Source organism: Etheostoma spectabile, unplaced genomic scaffold (genome assembly GCF_008692095.1).
Source record: "Etheostoma spectabile isolate EspeVRDwgs_2016 unplaced genomic scaffold, UIUC_Espe_1.0 scaffold00569425, whole genome shotgun sequence".
Classification (NCBI taxonomy): Eukaryota; Metazoa; Chordata; class Actinopteri; order Perciformes; family Percidae; genus Etheostoma; species Etheostoma spectabile.
In genome coordinates, this window is record NW_022605121.1 from 92714 (window position 1) to 111852 (window position 19139).

Consider the following 19139-nt stretch of genomic DNA (forward strand, 5'->3'; position numbering starts at 1 on the left):
TTTTTTTTACATTATGCTACTTCAGTTCCATGAATTTTAGAGATGCCTCTATAAAATAACTGATTTTCCACTGTCAGTTTGGTGTTGAGTTAATCTCCCTTTAATAAGCCTTTGAATATCTACTACTGGTATATGTATGTTGAATATATTAGCTAATATTTGTCTTTAGTGATACGGTGGAAATGTACTTTCATGATTATATTTTCAGTTACCGGTATGTTATATACTCTGAGCGATTCTATTATAACAAGCCTGAATGTACTGCAAAGTTTCTGTCAACTACTAACTCTGTGGTTTACATATCCTGATGGTATGGTAAGACAATTAAAAATTAGTAACTGGATTCCTATACTGAACATAGGGTCCATATGCCGGCTTTCATCAGTGTTATTATTAAACAAAAAAAGATGAAGCTATTTTCCTATAGATAGTAAACAGCACTAAGTTCCAGTGATGGAATGAAGAAGACACGTCAGTGCTGTTTCTGATGGAGTTTCAGTGGAATCCTGAGAAAAAATAGGATTGGAGCTTTTTATTAAGTTATTATTCTACAAATAGGCACCACACTGCAGCCTTGTTGAGACTGAGTTTGCAAAACTATTTTACACACTGACTTTAACTTCTAGAATCCATTCCAACTCCGAATTCTGTCCGACTGAATATTCACACTTTATACAATATTTTACTCCAACTTTCAAATTAGCAAAACTAAACCAGCAAATATCTGCATGCACCACAATTATATCATAACAAAAACAAGTTATGCTAAATCCAGTAATTAGGGTGGAAACAGATTTAAGACAATTTTTTCTTCTCCCAACGTAAACTTAATTAATATTTCAAATAATCTAAACCTTTTATTCAAATACATTAATATATTTGACACAGCATCACGTCTGTTACTGTTAGTAGTGGCTGATTTCAAAGGGCAAGAACTATAGTTTGAAAGCACTATTCACACACCAGCAGCTTTAAATAAATTAAAAACATCTGAAAAACATAACAAAGAATACAGAACATAATAATCTCAGAGAAATGTAGTTTTTAAACACAACATGAAAGCTAATCTTGCTCTCGGCTTCTACAAATGTTATTTTTCATAAACGCACAGGAGTTGATTTCGTAGACGACACTGTGGCCACTTGTTAGATATCAAAATGAAACAATCAAAAGTACAATTTAGCATATTTTAGGGCATACAACATTTAAGTGGAACCTTTCTTGGTCTGGAACAAACGGCCACTGCATGATTACAATAAGTATTAGTGTCCTAGTTGTAAATTTAAAATGCTGACAATGAGACAGCATCATAGCTGTGCAGTTATCTGAAAATAATGCAAGTGACCAACATCATCCAACCCCTGCAAACATTTGATCTATATCTAAATGTGAGAGGTAAACCCCCTAAATAATCTGCAGAAATAATCTACAGAATTTAAATGTAATTTAAATGTAAGCACTCAATTGCAATTAATAACCCATTAATAAATCTGGTTAAAGGTATACCTGACTGTACACCGTATGTATTCTAATCGTATCACAGTAATGCTTTATTTTTCAAGTCTGTCCTAATAACTGAATAACTGAAAATAAATCATTAGGCAGGCCATTGCTACACAACAGGTATCATGACTAAATCAATTGATAATACTTCAAATAGTAGACACAGACTGTTAAAGCTTTAGTACGTAACTTTGATATTAATATTGATATTAATGAACATTCAAGCCATTGCCAAATGAGTTGCTACAAAGCTAATTAAGACTTTCAGCTCCACACAACTCTCTGTATTTCTCAGTATGACTATGTTCACAAGATTGTGTCATCCGGGGACTTTCTCTTCGGCTACTAGCAACTGCATGGAAGAGGGGTGGGGGTGAATGTGCAATCACAGAAAGCTATATCATGTGGCTGCGCTGAAAGCGTTGTTGTGATTACTTAGAACTTCTCATGGGGGAGACAGAAACTACACACTTAACAACACACTACAGCTTAATCACTAACAATGAATGTCAATCATTGTTCATCTTAATCAGCAAAGAAATTATTTAATTAAAATTAAGTTATTTTCACATCAAAATGTGAATAAATAATAAATATATATTATCAACATTATGGTTCTGTTTTTTAATATTGTTCTTCCAAGGACTGTTTGTCACTTTAATATTGTTATTAACGAAGACTCTTTGGATTGTCTGTGTTACTAAACCATAAGTTTGTTGGCAGTAGTTAAACTGTTTAATACTGTATGACAAATACAGCATTTATTTACTTTATGTAAAAAAGGCTCAAACATAAATTTGGTGACGGACTGTATAGTGATGGACAAAATAAGAGAAATCGTTATCATAGACTTAATATCAATTTATGGTATTTACTTAGCAAAGGAGTCCTTTACTGCTGGTTTAGCAAAGAACAGAACACAGAAATATGCTGATTAAAATGGTACAACAAAATTTTAATTTCTAATACCCCAACCTTTCCCAGAAACTCATACAACCTAGTCAGCCTAAAGTGAACTGTGGCTCTGAGCAGAGGAGTTGCATATTCCAATATACATTTATATTGCTATATAAAACATAAAACATTGTTTAAACGAAAAAGAATATCAGCAAGTACTGTGTTGTACATGGATCACATGTCTTTGTATAGTGGTACACCAGGTAAAACTTGGTAGTTTCCAATACAACACAGGCCTTTAACAATAACATTTAATTGTGACTGTCATTCATAATTTTAGTTTTGTTTAGTTTCCACTGTTTCTCTTTGCCTAACCACCTTGGGATTTCAGACATACCATGGTTTTGTTATGTCTACTGTGTGTATCTACAGTACACCCCCTCCTTAACAGTGGTCAGTGACTTTGTTCACATTCACAAAATATTCCTACTTATATGGCTACAACAATAACTCTCTGATGTCCTCCCAGCTCTCTGCTAATGTTATGCCACCTGTATGTAATAATTACTTAATGAATTAGAGTTATTCAAACAATGATAATCTTAAATTAGAATGTGCTACGTAAATGTGTGATTTCACCATGAAACTATCCTCATCAGTCCAATAACTTACCCTTAAACTACTACCATTCAATAGGAAGTACCAGTTTATAAGTGGCATTAAAGTGCTCATATTTTGCTAATTTTCAGGTTGATAATAGTATTTAGAGATTATATCTGAATAGGTTATATGGTTTAATTTTCAAAAAAAATAGTAGTTTTTGTTGTACTGCAGCTCCTCTTTTCACCCTGTGTGTTAAGGTCTCGGTTTTAGCTACCGAGTGAGGCATCAAACTTCTATTCCATCTTTATTTAGAGTCGCACATGCGCAGTGTCTAGGTAAGGACTACTATCCTGTCAGAAGCAGAGTATGAGGGTGTGTCACACTAGCAGCTAGGGGAGCATTATGATGTGTGATACAAAGTGATGCACGTTCATCATGGAAGTAAAGGATGGAATACAATAGAGCTGTTTGGAGCAGTTTCTGAACAGTGTTTTCTTTTGGAGATGGTATTTGGGCTTTTTCACTTTGTAAACCTATAACATGCACAAAAAAGCTATATATCACAATAAAGGAAAAGGAAAAAGCCAAAAAGCATAATATGAGCACTTTAACATTATGTTTTGATAACAGTGTTATATGCTGAGGCAGTTTTGTAGGTTTTTATAGTACACTTGCTTTTAAAGTGTATTCTTATTGAATTACTCAGTAACTCATTTTTTTTAATAATTTGCAGCCCAAGCTTGAAATATAACACAGCTAAGCTTCTAAACATGTTCAAACAGAGAGCTACGAGGGATTACACTTCATGAAATCAAGGAGTGTATCTAAATCTTTTAAATTGGGTTTTATCAAATACATTCCTATCATTAGGATAGATGAGCCAATGTAAAATTAAGCACAATATTAATGAGAACTGTGGGAACATAAATGGAAATTTCGTAACATAAATGAATAGTTCAGCAAATATCAGTGAAGGCCATGTTGAAAAGAATCTTTCAATCATTCATTTGTTAATTGCAAGTAGGAAATACACTATGGAATAACACTGTTTGCAAAATTGCAATTAACCTTTTTAAAACTATTAGGTTGTGGTTATGTTTTACAAATGCTAAAAACTCCTATGATTGTCTAATACCACCTGATGTAGTGTATAAAACGGCAGGCACTGAGACCCACAGAAAATAGATAAAAACAGATATGAACAGATCAATAAACAGACTGATAGAAATAGAGCCACTCTCCCAGGACATGGCAGAGGGAGAGTCAGCCAAGCGCTTTACATTCCTGCCTGGGCCCTTCTCACCCACCACTACGTCACTCTGTAAAATAGTAAGGCAGCTGTTGGCATCCATCAGCTTAAAGTGCATCTCTAAACATATCCAGTCCACCACCCACCCACCTATATCCACACACTCACATACACACACACACGCATGGATGCTCGCAAAACAAATTGAGTACAAGCAGCAAAATTCAACATAAGTTCCTCCGTCATTGCAAAAATGTGTATGCTTACTTGAAGCTGAACATAGTTTCTCACTGTAATAAACACATTATGCAACAGATGACAGCAGAAAGAAATTGCAAATGTGTTCTAAATTGTAATTGTAATTGTAATAAGTATAAATGGCTGATCTGATGGTAGTATATAAGAATGAAAACATGGCATATTACCAACTTTGGCAATAATTAAATTTTCATTACTTATCAACACTGTAAAGGCTCCCTCTGTTCTTCTTGTTGATCACTTAAAGTGGGAAAAGCTGGATGACGCACAAACCTTTAATTGCACCCTTTCAATATTCCCAAATTTGCTGTACAGTTGGATAAAAATGGACAAACAGACAGACAAGCACACACATTGCAGGCACTTATAGGTAGTATAGATGCCAGGCCTCACTCACACTCACTCAACTCTTCCAGTTATTTCTAAGCCTGATAGAGAATCCATAGTTGGGACTCCCATTTTCAACTAGCAGCTTTCACTGCAGTGTGGAGTCACAAATCATCATTGCCAGTTCAATCAAGTTAAGTCAAATCATTCAGTCCATCCAGAGAGAGAGGGGTGGGGGTTGGGTGGTTTCATCTTTCTCTCTCTCTCTGCTTTTCCCCTCTCTCATCTCCATGTGTTTCCCCCCACTTCTTCTTCACCTTCACGCATCTATTTTCAGTCCTCTGTTTTGGCCGTGTCTGCCGTTCTGAGGCCATTTTTGGCCATTTGGCTGATGGAGAGTTAGCGACTTGGGCAACTAGTTTGGATGAGTTCCCTGCAGCGTCAGAAGAGTTGGGGATTAGGGTGTTACACAGTATATTGCATAGAGTAAACAGAAACATAATTCTTTAGAAAAAGACCTGGATTTTAAAATAAATAAGAAACTCCTATGTTGTTGTCTCATGTGCACAAATATGCAGTAGGTAAGGGATGGAGATGAAAGTGCAACTGCAAACATATGAAAATGGTTTAAAAAAAACAAAATTATCACATTATTTACCTCAACTGCAGAGAGAACCAGGCCTCTCTATGAAACAGGCTTACAGTATATTAAAAGGAGGCCTTGTACTCAGTCGGTTAACTAAATCCCTCCCAAAAGAGCAATTTTCCTATTATAGCTTAGTTAAGCTATAATAGGAAATATAATAATAAAATTGCTCTTTTTTACCAAAACTAGGTACGGGCTGCCAAGCTTTGGATTTCTCTGCATGCTGTGATGTGCATGGGGCTATAGTAAGAGCAATATTCAGCAGTCTTTTTTCTGTTATTTCCAAAACCAAACATACAAGAGCAAAAGGGTAAGGGCATTATACACTCATTTGCTCTGGTCCGTATCAGTTGATCAATTTGTAAATTTTCGCCTTTGTTCAGTTTTGTTACACACAGAGAAAAATCCAGGAACCAAAATGCATCACTATAAACCATGCAACAACCTTCACTCAGGTTATTGGTCAGATGTGTCTGGGGCGGGAGCAAGAAAGTCAGACTGTTCATGCATTGTATTCAACGTATGTATTGCTGTATGCACAACACTGACTGCTGCTGCTGTATATGAAAGCTGTGGACTGCGGAGGGTGTAAGTCGGGCCGGATAAATAAGTGTTTAAATCCAAACCACAATATGTTTCCTAAACTTAACTGTTGTTGCTGCATGACACTCACTTTTTGTTAGCTGAACTTAACTGCCACAGCCTTGAAAAGACCATCGTCTTGCGGTGCCCTCTACCCAGCTCAAAGTAACCTTTAGTCGATTAAACTCAACTACCAACGGCCGCTGATACAAACAACATCTTACGGAGCTCTGTAGCCCGTGTCACATGACCAGCTGGCAGTTGCCTAATTTCATATGATATCAAACAAATTGGTGTGCACATGTTTTTGTACAATATCATACAAACCCATTCATGAGAATGCGTTGAGAAAGTAAATTTAGAAAGAAGGTCCTGTGTTCTGAACTAGTGTACATTTATTGCATCTCCATCTATAGTTGGATTAATTAATTAATTTTCACATTTTTTCACATTGTTTTGCGAGCAATGTTACTACACCTGCTCTGATCACCAAGACTTTTCTCTTCTGATTTAGTGTCATTGTTGTGGTTTTCAGTTAATATATTTCCTGTTTTATTTTGTTAACTCAGGCCCTGTATTTGATTGGTTCCAATTGATTACTTCCTGCTTCACTGTTATTTGTTCTGTTTTGTTTTCCTATATTCATACTGTATGTTTCACATGGTTCTTCCTTGGATTATAACTAGTGTTTAGTTTAATGTGTCCTGGTGTAGTTTTGTTTGCTGTTTGAGTCTGATTAGTCCCTAATATTTTTTACCTGTTCGCTCCCTCCCTGCTTGTTTGCCCCTGTTAATAATGTTCTCTTCAGTCTTTGTTGTGTCCTCGTCTTATGTCAAGTGACACAAAGAAATGTTTATGGCATTTACTATCTAACTGGGACGTTTTGGGACAAATTGGAGGGGATTTGCTAAGGACCAAGCAAATTATGTTTAACTATGTATCCAGGTAATTTATAGCCTATATCTCACTGTACTGTATTGTGTAAACAGTTAACTTCATATAATATTGTTTCCTTCCTGCCCAAGACAATTGTGATTAGTGTAAAGAAGTGCACAAAACCCCGAGTGTTTTTTCTCCTATCCAGGAATGCTGTGGTGTAGCCAGAATTTACTCCACAGCGCTGTTGAGATAGGCTTGGCATTGCGAGACCACACCTGCCCAAATGAACCCCACCAAGGGGAAAAAACTAACTAATGCTCAGTACCTATACATGCACTAAGAGAGATGTCAGAGTGAGGGGGCTGCTCATGGAAAGGCAGGGGGTTTGGTGCCTTGCTCAAGAGCACCTTGGCAGTGCCCAGGTACCTGAACTGGCAACTCCAGCTACCAGTCCACCACCATACCTTGGTGCGTATGGGGACTTGAACCAGCAATCCTTCAGTTTCGTTTCAGTGCCGTTAATCAGCCAAGCATTACGTCAAATGCCAGGAGTTAAAATATCCTAACGTTTGCGTGGTTACGGGTATGCTAAAATCTCCTTTCAAAACTAGCACATGCAGTGTACACTGTATTGAGACCAAACATATCAGTTAGCCTTAAATCTTTTCTCTAAACATTTTCTAGTGACATTAAAAGTAAAACACACAATTAGAAATTAGAAAGTATGTAAGCTAAGCAGCCAAACAGCAAAATAACAGATTTTAAACTATTCCTATCATACTAATAATACACTAACTAGATAGACTTAGTGAAGGGTCAAATAATACTGAAATAAAAATAACTGACAACTGTTAACAAGGTCAGTGACATTATTATTAAGAATGATCTTGATATCGTAGAAAGAAATGATAAGACTGAAATTGTTCTAAGATCAGTTCTGGTTAAGGACTCAAAGAGCATCAACCAATCATTGGAGCTGGTTCGATTTTTAAAATACATCCTCAGTAATCACCTCACAAGTGGAGACAGCTCTAAGTACATGGGGCTGAGCCTGAGCTAGGCTATCTTTAGCGCAGATGTTTTGGACAAAGCCAGTGAACAAGTATGTAGTTCTGCTTAAGCTGCCTACTCAGCAGTAAAACTGCAAGCTAGTGCCAAGCCTGGTAACCATCCTAGTTGTCTCCACCACTCTCCTCATAGGAAAACAAGGGCACGGTTAGTGCAGATCGGTTTTACCACTGCTCACATTTAGAATAAGAGGGGCTTAATGTGGACACATTTTTGTACACACTGCTAAAAGAATATGGCCCAAACCCCCAAGTGTGGTCGGAGGGATCAGATCTCAGTGCGTACTTAATGGGTCCTGGGTGCATTTGCACCTAGGCAGTCCACTTGTGATCAAATCTCTCAGGGCGGATTACGAGGTCTAAACGGGACCAGAGTGCCAGAGCAGCAGGGTTAAGATATAAAGCTGGCAATTCCAGCAAAAGTTTTACAAATGAATAAGTATCAGTGGTTATTATATCACTCATACAGGGAAGTCATTGAATACAATAGCAAGTGTTTTTCCCTGCAAAAATTAAACGGCCTGAAAAGGCCTATTTTTATAGCCCAAAGGCTTGTGTTTAGGCTTTTTTATTTAATGCACATGTTATTATATTTTAGTAAGAAGCTCTGCTAACACTTCTTTAACAGAAATACTGTTTTTATTCAGACATTATTTCCTGTCATTTCTATTAATAAACCTATAAAAGTTAACACTTGCTGCACAGATTTTTCACATTAAAAAAGGACATTGTAAAAACCTAAAGTTGCATGTACTTCCCACTAGAACACACTGTAATTTACAGTGACTCAACAATTCCCCTCAAGAGCAATCAGTTGGTGCGACAACAGCGAGGAAAGATTTCATTTTAATAGGCAGAAACCTCGGATCTGCCTCTAACTTAATACATACATATGTTTGAAAAAAAGAATAGCTAAAAAGTTCAAACATGCACTTGATTTTTATATGTTTTTAATTATGCTCATGACCCTGTGCCGTTTATACTGATAAACACCAACACAGTCTTAGTTATGACAAGCAGATACTTTTTGGGACATACAACAACAGTTCATACACATTCTTACCTGAGGTCAGATTTGGTCAGGTGAGGAAATGGACAAAAATGATTGCTAGACCTACGTTCAACAGCATCACTAGAGCCACCAAGATAGAGTTTGGGCCCTGTGAAAAAACAAGACAAGTATCTTTAGTGTTATGTGTTCTGAATGTAGTCCTGCTACCTTTTCAATTGGAATCGTTTGGAAAATTTGGGCTTAAATTCAATCAATAGTTTAAAATTTAACATGTGCAAGTTTTGGTTTTGGATTTTGTATCTAAAAGATTTTCAGTGCTGTGGCTCAAAATTTAGGCTAAAGGATTTCAACAATGTGGATGAGGTCATTTTAATTCGATGACCACCTGTATTCATTTGAGCCAGAGTATACAGAGGAAGAGAGAGGGAGCAGGTGGAGAGGGGTGAAGCAGTGGCTGGATTCTGCGACAATCGGGATATTGGTGGTGCTTCCGTGGGTGCTGTGCCCAGAGATGGGAAGTAACGAAGTACAAATACTTTGTTACTGTACTCAAGTAGATTTTTCTGATATTTTTACTTTGCTTCTTTTTGTGGCGACTTTTTACTTTTACTCCATAAATTATAACCAGAGGTGGGTAGTAACAAGTTACATTTACTCCGTTACATTTACTTGAGTAAGTTTTTGAAAAGTTTTAAATCACTATACTTTTACTTTTACTTGAGTAGATTAGTGAAGAAGAAACTGTACTCTTACTCAGCTACATTAGGCTACAATGAGCTCGTTACTCGTTACTACGCTTCATTGTTTTTACCCCATCGTACGTCTCATTTTAATGTTTTATTTTGACAGAGAGAGAGTCTTCCACTGAAGGCTCTACCAAGTGACTGTGCTTAACCAATCACACGTCGTTGTGCAGTCACGTGACCATACTCGCTTCAGCAGCGCATAGACATATAAAGAGGTATTTCTTTATATGTCTATGCAGCTCCGGGACAGATTAGCTTTACAGTCGTAGCAAAGCAAAGACGTCAGAATCAAACGTCGCCAAGGCAACGCAGACAGCAGCTACATCATGCGGTGCCTTCAGTGTCAACCAAAACAAACGGACATGTGCGCGTTCAACAACTCAACATCTAACCTGAGGAAACGTAGCGGTAGTTTTAGTTTCTGCTGTGGATAGGTGGATGTTTGTCTTTTAGGTTGCATACAATATTTTTTACACATGCAGTATCCATCCAAATTTGATGTGACAAGTCTCTCAAGTAAGCTATTTTGTAATTAATAAATACATTTTAATTTATTTTATTGATTGGATGAGCTATAATTTGCCTAAATATGATTATTTTGTATTTTTGTCTACCTGATTGATGCTTGTGTTAAGAAATAAATCAGACGTTTTTACTCTTACTCAAGTAATTATTTGGATGACTACTTTTACTTTTACTTGAGTCATATTATTCTGAAGTAACAGTACTTTTACTTGAGTGCAATTTTTGGCTACTCTACCCACCTCTGATTATAACACAAATATCGGTACTTTCTACTCCTTACACTTTACAAAATGGGCTCCTTACCTACTTGTACAAGAGGTTGTCATGTAGGAGAATAGCAAGGACACACGTCTCACACTGTGAGCCACACAGAGATAAAAGTGTCCAGAGGATAATCAGTTGAGATTGTGTGTGTGCGTCTTTGAGAACATATAACTTATTAGAGACAAGTCAGTTCATTTAAGCCTGTTGTTGTGGCCTATAGTTCTTGCACATTTGAAGTAAGTTAGCTAGTGATTTTGTTGTTTGTGTTCTTCACCTGCTCCATGTTGCTTGATCGTAATAAAGCATCAACAGAGAGAAGTTGTTTCTGTCTGTTTTAACAGACACAACTGGGGCAAAATTGGAAACTAGAATCAGCAGTCCTAATCTGGTCCACACTAACACGTTTCAAATAAATTATTTTTTGCGTCCTCAATACCATATTCAATCTAATTGGATGGAAATATACTGTATGTTGCACTTCTAATATCCCAGTCATCCTCGGCCTTATCTGAGAGAGATGTTTGAGATAGTAGGCATCAAGAATCACTCTTGGCGAACTCTTAAAGTATGGGGAACTTCGTAATTAATGTCTGTTTAGTAATTCATATTTTATCCTTTATTTTCTTTCCAAATGCCATCTTTGAGCACACATACCTACATGTAGATTCCTTTAAATGTTAAGGGGAAGATTAAAAAAGAGACTCTGGATCTGTGAATTCTCACAGAATCACAACTGAATTCCTACCTTGCTATTCAGGCATCTTCAGGAATCTTATCAACCTGGAGTTCCAGTTTCTGTCACAATAATCATATATGTGATGTTTTAGGCCTGTTGGCAGACATTCATTTGAAATGTAGGCAACAGCATATTACCTTTTTCCATGTCCACTGAGGTTTCTCAGCTTGTCTAGCAACAGGTCCAGGTAGCTAGGTAGGTAGAGTATTTTTTTAACACAAGTATCTGTACTTCTACTTGAGTATGGGAAGTGTGTACTTTTGCCATCTCTGGCTGTGCCACTATCTGCCCCAAAAATATGTTGTCAGGAGTGGGACCTGTTGCTGCCAGATATTGGTAGTCTTGATGTGTCCAGTGATATACCTCGAACACAATGCTGTGCCACCACGCCAGAGGATTCCCCCCATCTAATCAACAGCGCTATACTAGTGACATGAGCAAATACAAACCATTGTTTTTATTAAAAATCTTTTAGATAAAAGATCTAGATATAATTAAACCATGGATGTATTATAGCCTATTGACCGCACAAAACACTCCAAAGGCTGCGCCACTCTCCCTTTAAGAACATCATATCATTGTTTTAAGATTATCATCTTAAAAGACTTGTCGGCTTTTGAAGCTAACATTAGGAGAGGCAGCTAAAGTTCACAGTTAACACGCTGGAGACTGCTGGCATTAACATTCCCAAGGTTGCAGGATTGTTACATTCCCCCTGGGTCTCAGCAAATTGCACCTCAATGCACTCAAAACTGCAAGTTACGATCAACGTAACGATCTTCCTGCTTCTGGCGAGAGCAGTCGTGTTTTTCCTCCTCTCCCCTCTTATCTCAGCTTGGCTTCTTCCCAGTCTGTCTGGATTGTCTTGTGATACTTTTTATTTTCTCTTTGTCCCCTGCCTGCTGTTTTCCTGGAAATATTCAACATGGAATTGATTAACTGGTCACTCAGCGCTATTGACAAGATTTTTTCACCTAAACATGCTTCTCCGGGAGAGCCGCATTGCCCCAGCGGGACGTTCCCTGCAGGCTACACTCGCGATTCCTATTCACGGGATTGGCAGGTGGTCTGCCTGGATGTCCTGACTGTGGAGGATGTCGAAGATATTTGGATAATTGGAATTCTGTTGGTGGGGCTCCTGATCATCGGCCTTGGGGTCTCGCTGACCTATTGGAAAATTGGTAAGACAGCCGCCAGCAAATTCACCCACAAGCTGTCTGGGGAACTTAAAGAGTGCCTACACGGAGTGGTTGAGGGGATGAAGGTTTTACATCTAAGGGCTAACCAGTCCGGTGAACTGTCTCGTAACATCTCAGACCGGACCGTGGAAGCGCAGAAGGGGATTGATAACATCAGGGCCCAGTCGGTGGAGTTGCTTCGTGTAACCACCGGACTGGCAGAGAAGGTAGATGGACTGCAAAAATCACTACGTGATATGGATGCTCGTATGACGCTGAGGTCGGTGACAACTGATTGATGGACATTGATTCGTACAAATTCCACCGAGTCACCCTAAATTTGGATTGAAACTGATCAACTGTTTCCCCCCCGCCCCCCCCCCCCTTCTCTGCCCGAAGCGGGAAAACAACTTGCAGCTGACATTCTATCCTTTCCCTTGCACTGGCTTATCTCTCCAAGGTCACGCAGATGGACTGAACTTTTACCAACACAGACAGTCTGATGCGCTACATTTACACACACAACTCATTCTCACACACACACCATACACCACCCCCCCGAACCAGCCCCCGATCCGTCTGACTGCCTCGTTTCTTTCTTTCTTGTGTTTCCACCTCACGTCCATGGTCAAGGCCGGGCTGAACTGGGCTGTTTTGCACAGTGCAGTCAGTCTGTCTCACATTTCACATACATACGCACACACACTCATAGTCAAGGCCGGACTGAACTGAGCTGTTTTTCAACAACCCACACAGTTTGTGTCTCCTACGCACTCACATCCACAGACACCATACACCAATTATTCCTTCATGTATGTAGTCTCGTGCATTATATTATGTCTTGTATTATCCTGCTGTCTGCATATATCCTTTTCAGAGTGCATGTGGCGGCGCTTTCACTAGCTGCGGCTCAGAGGCTCTCTAAACTCTCTAAACTGTATTTCGTTGCATTGTACCTGTACATGTGTGATGACAATAAAGTTGAATCTAATCTAATCTAATCTAAAAATCATGTATTGGTAACTTTATCTAACTTACCGATTCCTCCTCTACAATTTCAGGGGCTATTTCCACACTAGCTTTCTTGGTTTCAACTAGACTCTTTGGTTTGGTTGATTCCTGCCGTTTTGGCTTTGGAGGTTCTGGTGCTTTGGTGTCCTCTTTAGATGGGGCTGGTGAAGGGCTAGGGGTTGGCAGGGATTTTAGTGCTGGTGTCCAAATCTGTTTGGCAGGTGGCGGCAAGCGTGCAAGGCTTAATGGGTGAAGGTCATCCTCCCCACCAGTTGGTTCCTCGGGTGGCGGAATCTTGACATCTGCCTTGACATAGTAACCGTGATACTGGGAGTGAATCTGCCCATTGCTGGGGTAACTGCTAACTGTCATGGTAACATCTGGTTTGACTGCTGGAGGGTCCTCTTGTTGTCTCACTTCCTGTCTGAGAGAAAGTTTTGATGCTGTTTTTGATATGCCTGCTGAGAAGAAGAAAGGAAAAGATAAATAGTTAACCAAAAAACCAGCACATACAGTATATTGGTTGGGGCTGTGGCAAAGAAGGTAGAGCTAGTTGTGTGTGTGTGTGTGTGTGTGTGTGTGTGTGTGTGTGTGTGTGTGTGTGTGTGTGTGTGTGTGCATCCAAGGAACAATTGCATTTTTACACTTTCTGTTTAATTTTATAATGCAAACCGGCGCAACAGGAAAGAACAAACACCAGCCATATGTTTCACTTAACAATATCCACACTAACAAAGTGACAGTGAGCAAAGTAACAATTACCTGATGATGAAGTGACTAATCCGCACTTTTATAGATGCATGGTTTGTGAGTTAGGTAATCTCTTTCTATGTACATTGCTGGTTGCTGCAGTAATTACAGCTGACCACCAAATAGTTCAACATTCCAAATAGGCCGGAAGGGTTGACCATAGCCCAATCCTTTCCGCTTGATGGAATTGATATTGCGTTGGGAAACAATTTGGCAGGTACCCAGGTTTGTGTGACACCTATAGTGTGGATTTAAATGTAAATGGACTGTTCTTATATAGCGCTTTTCTAGTCTCACTGACTATTCAAAGGGCTTTTACATAGTACAGGAACCATTCACTATTCACACACATTTATACACTGTGGCCGACGCCACCGTATAATGTGCCACCTGTTCATCAGAAACACACTCACACATTTACGCAACGACTGCACAGCATCGGGGCAACTCTGGGTTCAGTGTGTTGCCCAAGGACACCTCGAGATGGGACTGCGGGGCGAGTGATCAAACCACTGTGGCTCTACCACTATGCCAAAGGTGGCCTGTGTGGGGAAATGGTGTGCTCTTGATCGGCCTGAGAGTCCTGTGTTTAGCCCATGAAACATGGTATCATAATCAGTGGCGGGTCTTCAAACTGTGTTGACCAATTAGTGCCAGTGTTCAACCTGTTACTGGCTCGTTCTGTCATATGTGCTACGTGCTTCAAAAAATACATGTGGTGAGTAACTAGCACCAGTAAACCACCGTCCCTACCAATCAACACCATAGAACACTTCCTACACACCACCCTATCTTACCTGCAGAGGAAGGGAACCTATGTGAGACTGCTGTTCAGCATTTAATAACATAGTTTCCTCCAGGCTCCTCACAAAGCTCAAGGAACTGGGTTTTAATACCTTAATGTGCACTGTGCAATCCTTAAATCCTGTCAGGCAACCCTTACCCATAGTTGTGTTTTGGGCCGCATGCTTTACTCCCTGTGTTTAGCCAAGAAGTGGGGAAGGAACTACACCTCTGTTAATATCATCAATTCCTAAATAGAAAGGGGGACAGCTTCGAGTACCTTTGTGGACTAAATTATATGTCCACCAGGTGTTTGAAAAAAGCTAGGGGAATCATAAACCACCCGGGCCTTATCTCTGATGAGATAACACACACAAGCGCACACACAAACACACACACACACACACACACACACACACACACACACACTCACACAGATTGTAAGATGAATTATGCACAAGTGGAAGCAGTTAAAGGAGTTAATAGGATTATATTTCACTGGAATTGTACCCTGTACGATTTCATGTGACAAATAAAAAATGCTGATTGATGTGTCTGTAGTGTGAAGTTGGCTACCTCAGATCCACCACAGCCGGTCTCCTCTATGTCCCCAAGTCAAAGCTCCGCAGTTTTGGGGACCGAGCCTTTTCCAGGGCAGCTCCAAGGCTGTGGAACTCCCTCCCCCATGAGATCCGCATCTCTGAGTCCCTCACCATTTTTCAGTCCCGTCTGAAGACCCATCTTTTCTGTTCTGCCTATCCTTAGTTTTTTTTTTTTTTTTTTTTTCTTTTTTTTTGTTGTTGTTATTAAACACTGTCAAGCGACTTTGAGCTCGGGAAAAGCGCTATACAAATTCAATTTATTATTATTATTATTATTATTATTATTATTATTATTACACTTAACATTTTGTTGTGCAACCCTGGGTTGTAAAATGACAAAAAAATTAACCTTGTAACCTTGATAACTATTAATTGCGGATGAATGACTTTTCATTACAAAGACATGCTGGTCAGTTAAAAAATAACCCAAGTTGTATACCTGCTGTCAAAGACTCAGCTGTTGGGGTTTTGTTCTCTTTCCCAGGAGTGACGGCAGCATCAACTTTACTGTTAAAAAAGGTATTTTTAACAACAGTGGGTGAAGCAGTGGGGCTGGGACCTGGGCTCTGAGATGGAGATTGGTTGGGTGTTGTGCCTTTCCGGTAGAAATGCGGGCTCCCTGATGAGAACTTCTCCTTTTTCTCCTCCACAGGAACCTCCTTTACCTCTACTGGCTCATTATACTTCTGCCGTATGTAGTCAGGGCCTGAAATAACAGAAGTTATAAAAGCTTGTATGCACAGAAAAACAATATTAAAGCAAACAGGGTAATGAGAACATGCACAAAAAAATTGTGTGCACACAACTGCGGTAAGTAGAGTTGGTCTAAGTTGAATTGGAATTACTGTATGTCTGAAAATAGTTCACCTGCTTTATTTCTTCCAAATATGTTTGGGTGACTGCAAAGTTATTTTCAAAATTTACTTGTCTAATCATGTTTCTTGACCTGCTGAACTTAAATTGTACTATTACTGACAGCTTTTGCATCAGTGCACTCATAAAACATGATCCAGGTGGGGAGTGCGCCATCTGATGCATTTCAACAGAAATATATAAAGTGCAAAGTAAAGTACAATGCTCAAGTCAAAGTGTTCAGCAAAGAAAGTTGATGGCCAAAACTATTAAATAAGACCCATTTTGTATACACTGGAATTTTCCTTGAAGACATTTTTTTTGGAACGATTGTTCAATTGATAAGTGCAGATCAAGCTTACCTGTCTGCCACAGGCAATGCCAGTAAAGCTGTGTGTGCTTACACTTTTTAAAACGCCACATGACACCATTTGCTACAGTATAATTCACTGACCAAAGTTAGAAACAAAACACTTTTGTTTTTGCCCCCATTTTCCATACACTGTCACTTACCACGAAGGAAATCACTGAACCAATAGCACGACTATATCATTGAGCTCTCAAGATTCACAGTAACCTTCCAAAATGGTCTCACCATTGTATTGCACTTGAACGCTCTAAGGCTCTGACTTATGAAAACTTTATAAACAGCCACGCAATTACATTTTATTTTCAGATTCAAAATACCGCCTTACCAGCACTTGTTGCACTTTTTCCGACACACATGAGACCAGGTCGCCTCACTAGGTTGGTCTCACAGGCACTTATCCCAGTTCCCCCATACAAAAAGAACTTTGGTCAGAAATCTTTTTTTTATACATATACCAAGATTTGGAATGACATTCCGTATCACATCAGAACACTATCATCCATCACATATTTCAAAAAGGCATACAAACAGCTCCTTTGTAACAGTTACACTTGCACGCATTAATTAATTTGTTTATGTATTATCCAAGCCTTGTTTGCACTGTCCGTATTTATCTAGCCCAGCGGATCCATCCATCCATCTTGAACCGCTTATCCGGTATCGGGTCGCGGGGGCAGCAGCTCCAGCAGGGGACCCCAAACTTCCCTTTCCCGAGCCACATCAACCAGCTCCGACTGGGGGATCCCGAGGCGTTCCAAGGCCAGGTTGGAGATATAATCTCTCCACCTAGTCCTAGGTCTTCCCTGAGGCCTCCTCCCAGCTGGACGTGCCTGGAACACCTCCCTAGGGAGGCGCCCAGGAGGCATCCTTACCAGATGCCCGAACCACCTCAACTGGCTCCTTTCGACGCGAAGGAGCAGTGGCTCTACTCCGAGCCCCTCTCGGATGACTGAGCTTCTCACCCTATCTCTAAGGGAGACACCAGGCACCCTCCTGAGGAAACCCATTTCGGACGCTTGTACCCTGGATCTCGTTCTTTCGGTTCTTTCGGTCAGCAGATGTCTCGTATAAATGTCTTTGTCCTTATGTAACTGTATTGTTTGCAGTTGTCGAAATGTATTTTTCTATATTGATGTCTTGTATTAATGTCTGACGTGCTGTACCCATGTTTTATGTTTCTGAAGAACAGGAACCTGCTGAAACCCGTTTTTAAACTGAGTCAGGCCCGTTTTTATATTGTAATGTAATGTTACTTTTTCTAACTTTCCTGTATAATAAATATATGAAATGAAAATGAAATGAAACTGAACTCAAAGATCTAAGATTTTTTTACATACACAAAAGGCCTATTTCTCTAAAATATTGTTCAGAAATCTGTATAAATCTGTGTTAGTGATCACATCTCTTTTGCCAAGAAAATCTCTCTGCATCTCCGTGTTCTGTCTCACAGCATATACTCTTATATATATATATATTTCACCGGTAGTAAGACCGAAATAATATTAAAATAAAAACCATAATAACATCTAGTCAATAATTGTTGATTGATAATTGTTGAAAGCAGCATAGTAGTAAAAATACCATTAACAGTGAAGTTATACAGCTGCTCTGCTGCAGTCAGTCACTGAGAGAAAAAAAATGTGGTGCAGTCATTAAACATGCTTTTAATTTAAACAAATTTCTTTAAAAAACGTGCATCACATAAAAAACGGGGAAAATCGTGTCCGTGTGCAGGAATCAATAAATTCAATTTTGTGACTATTTCACGGATGACGCCATGATGCTGGGTTGCCACATTTTGCTAATTCACAACCTATTTAATATCAATTCTGCCATATTTTAGTTAGTCAGCAGCAATACTAGCAGAAATTGTGGCACGTTAGTGCTATCAATTGATTAAAAAATGTAATCAAGTTAATCACCATAAACAAATAAATAAAGGTGGAGATATGAATGATGTCTTGAAACCTCTGGTCTTAAAGCCCCCGGTCCTGAACTATGTTGATGGGCCTGCAGTGTGAAGCGACCCATTTCGCGATTACACTAGTTAGTTTTGCTGTTGCAGTTTTGTTGACAAACTCGCCCTGGCTGCACTTTCTCTGTGTTTTTAAACTGGATGCTAGTGCAAGTGATCCGTTTACTTCTGAAAAGACTGCTTTTTCAAAACCAGCATGGCTCAGTTCAAAATTTTGTTTCAAAACAAAACTCCTCCTCTCTCATCATGATTTGACATCCGATGATTTACTACCACTGTACTCCATAGTGATGTGATGTTCAAACAGAGATAGCCTGAAGTCTC

At 39.2% G+C, this 19139-nt stretch overlaps 1 protein-coding gene across 1 annotated transcript; it reads right to left on the reverse strand.

Annotated features, from left to right (window-relative positions):
- Positions 1-517: 517 nt before the first annotated feature.
- Positions 518-18871, reverse strand: LOC116684958 (junctophilin-1). Its single transcript, XM_032510311.1, has 5 exons — positions 18838-18871; positions 16058-16324; positions 13511-13941; positions 9075-9171; positions 518-5270 (listed from the first exon to the last, which is right to left on the reverse strand). The coding sequence occupies exons 1-4, from the start codon at positions 18869-18871 to the stop codon at positions 9091-9093; spliced, it is 813 nt and encodes a 270-aa protein (XP_032366202.1). The 3' UTR covers positions 518-5270; positions 9075-9090.
- Positions 18872-19139: the final 268 nt, after the last annotated feature.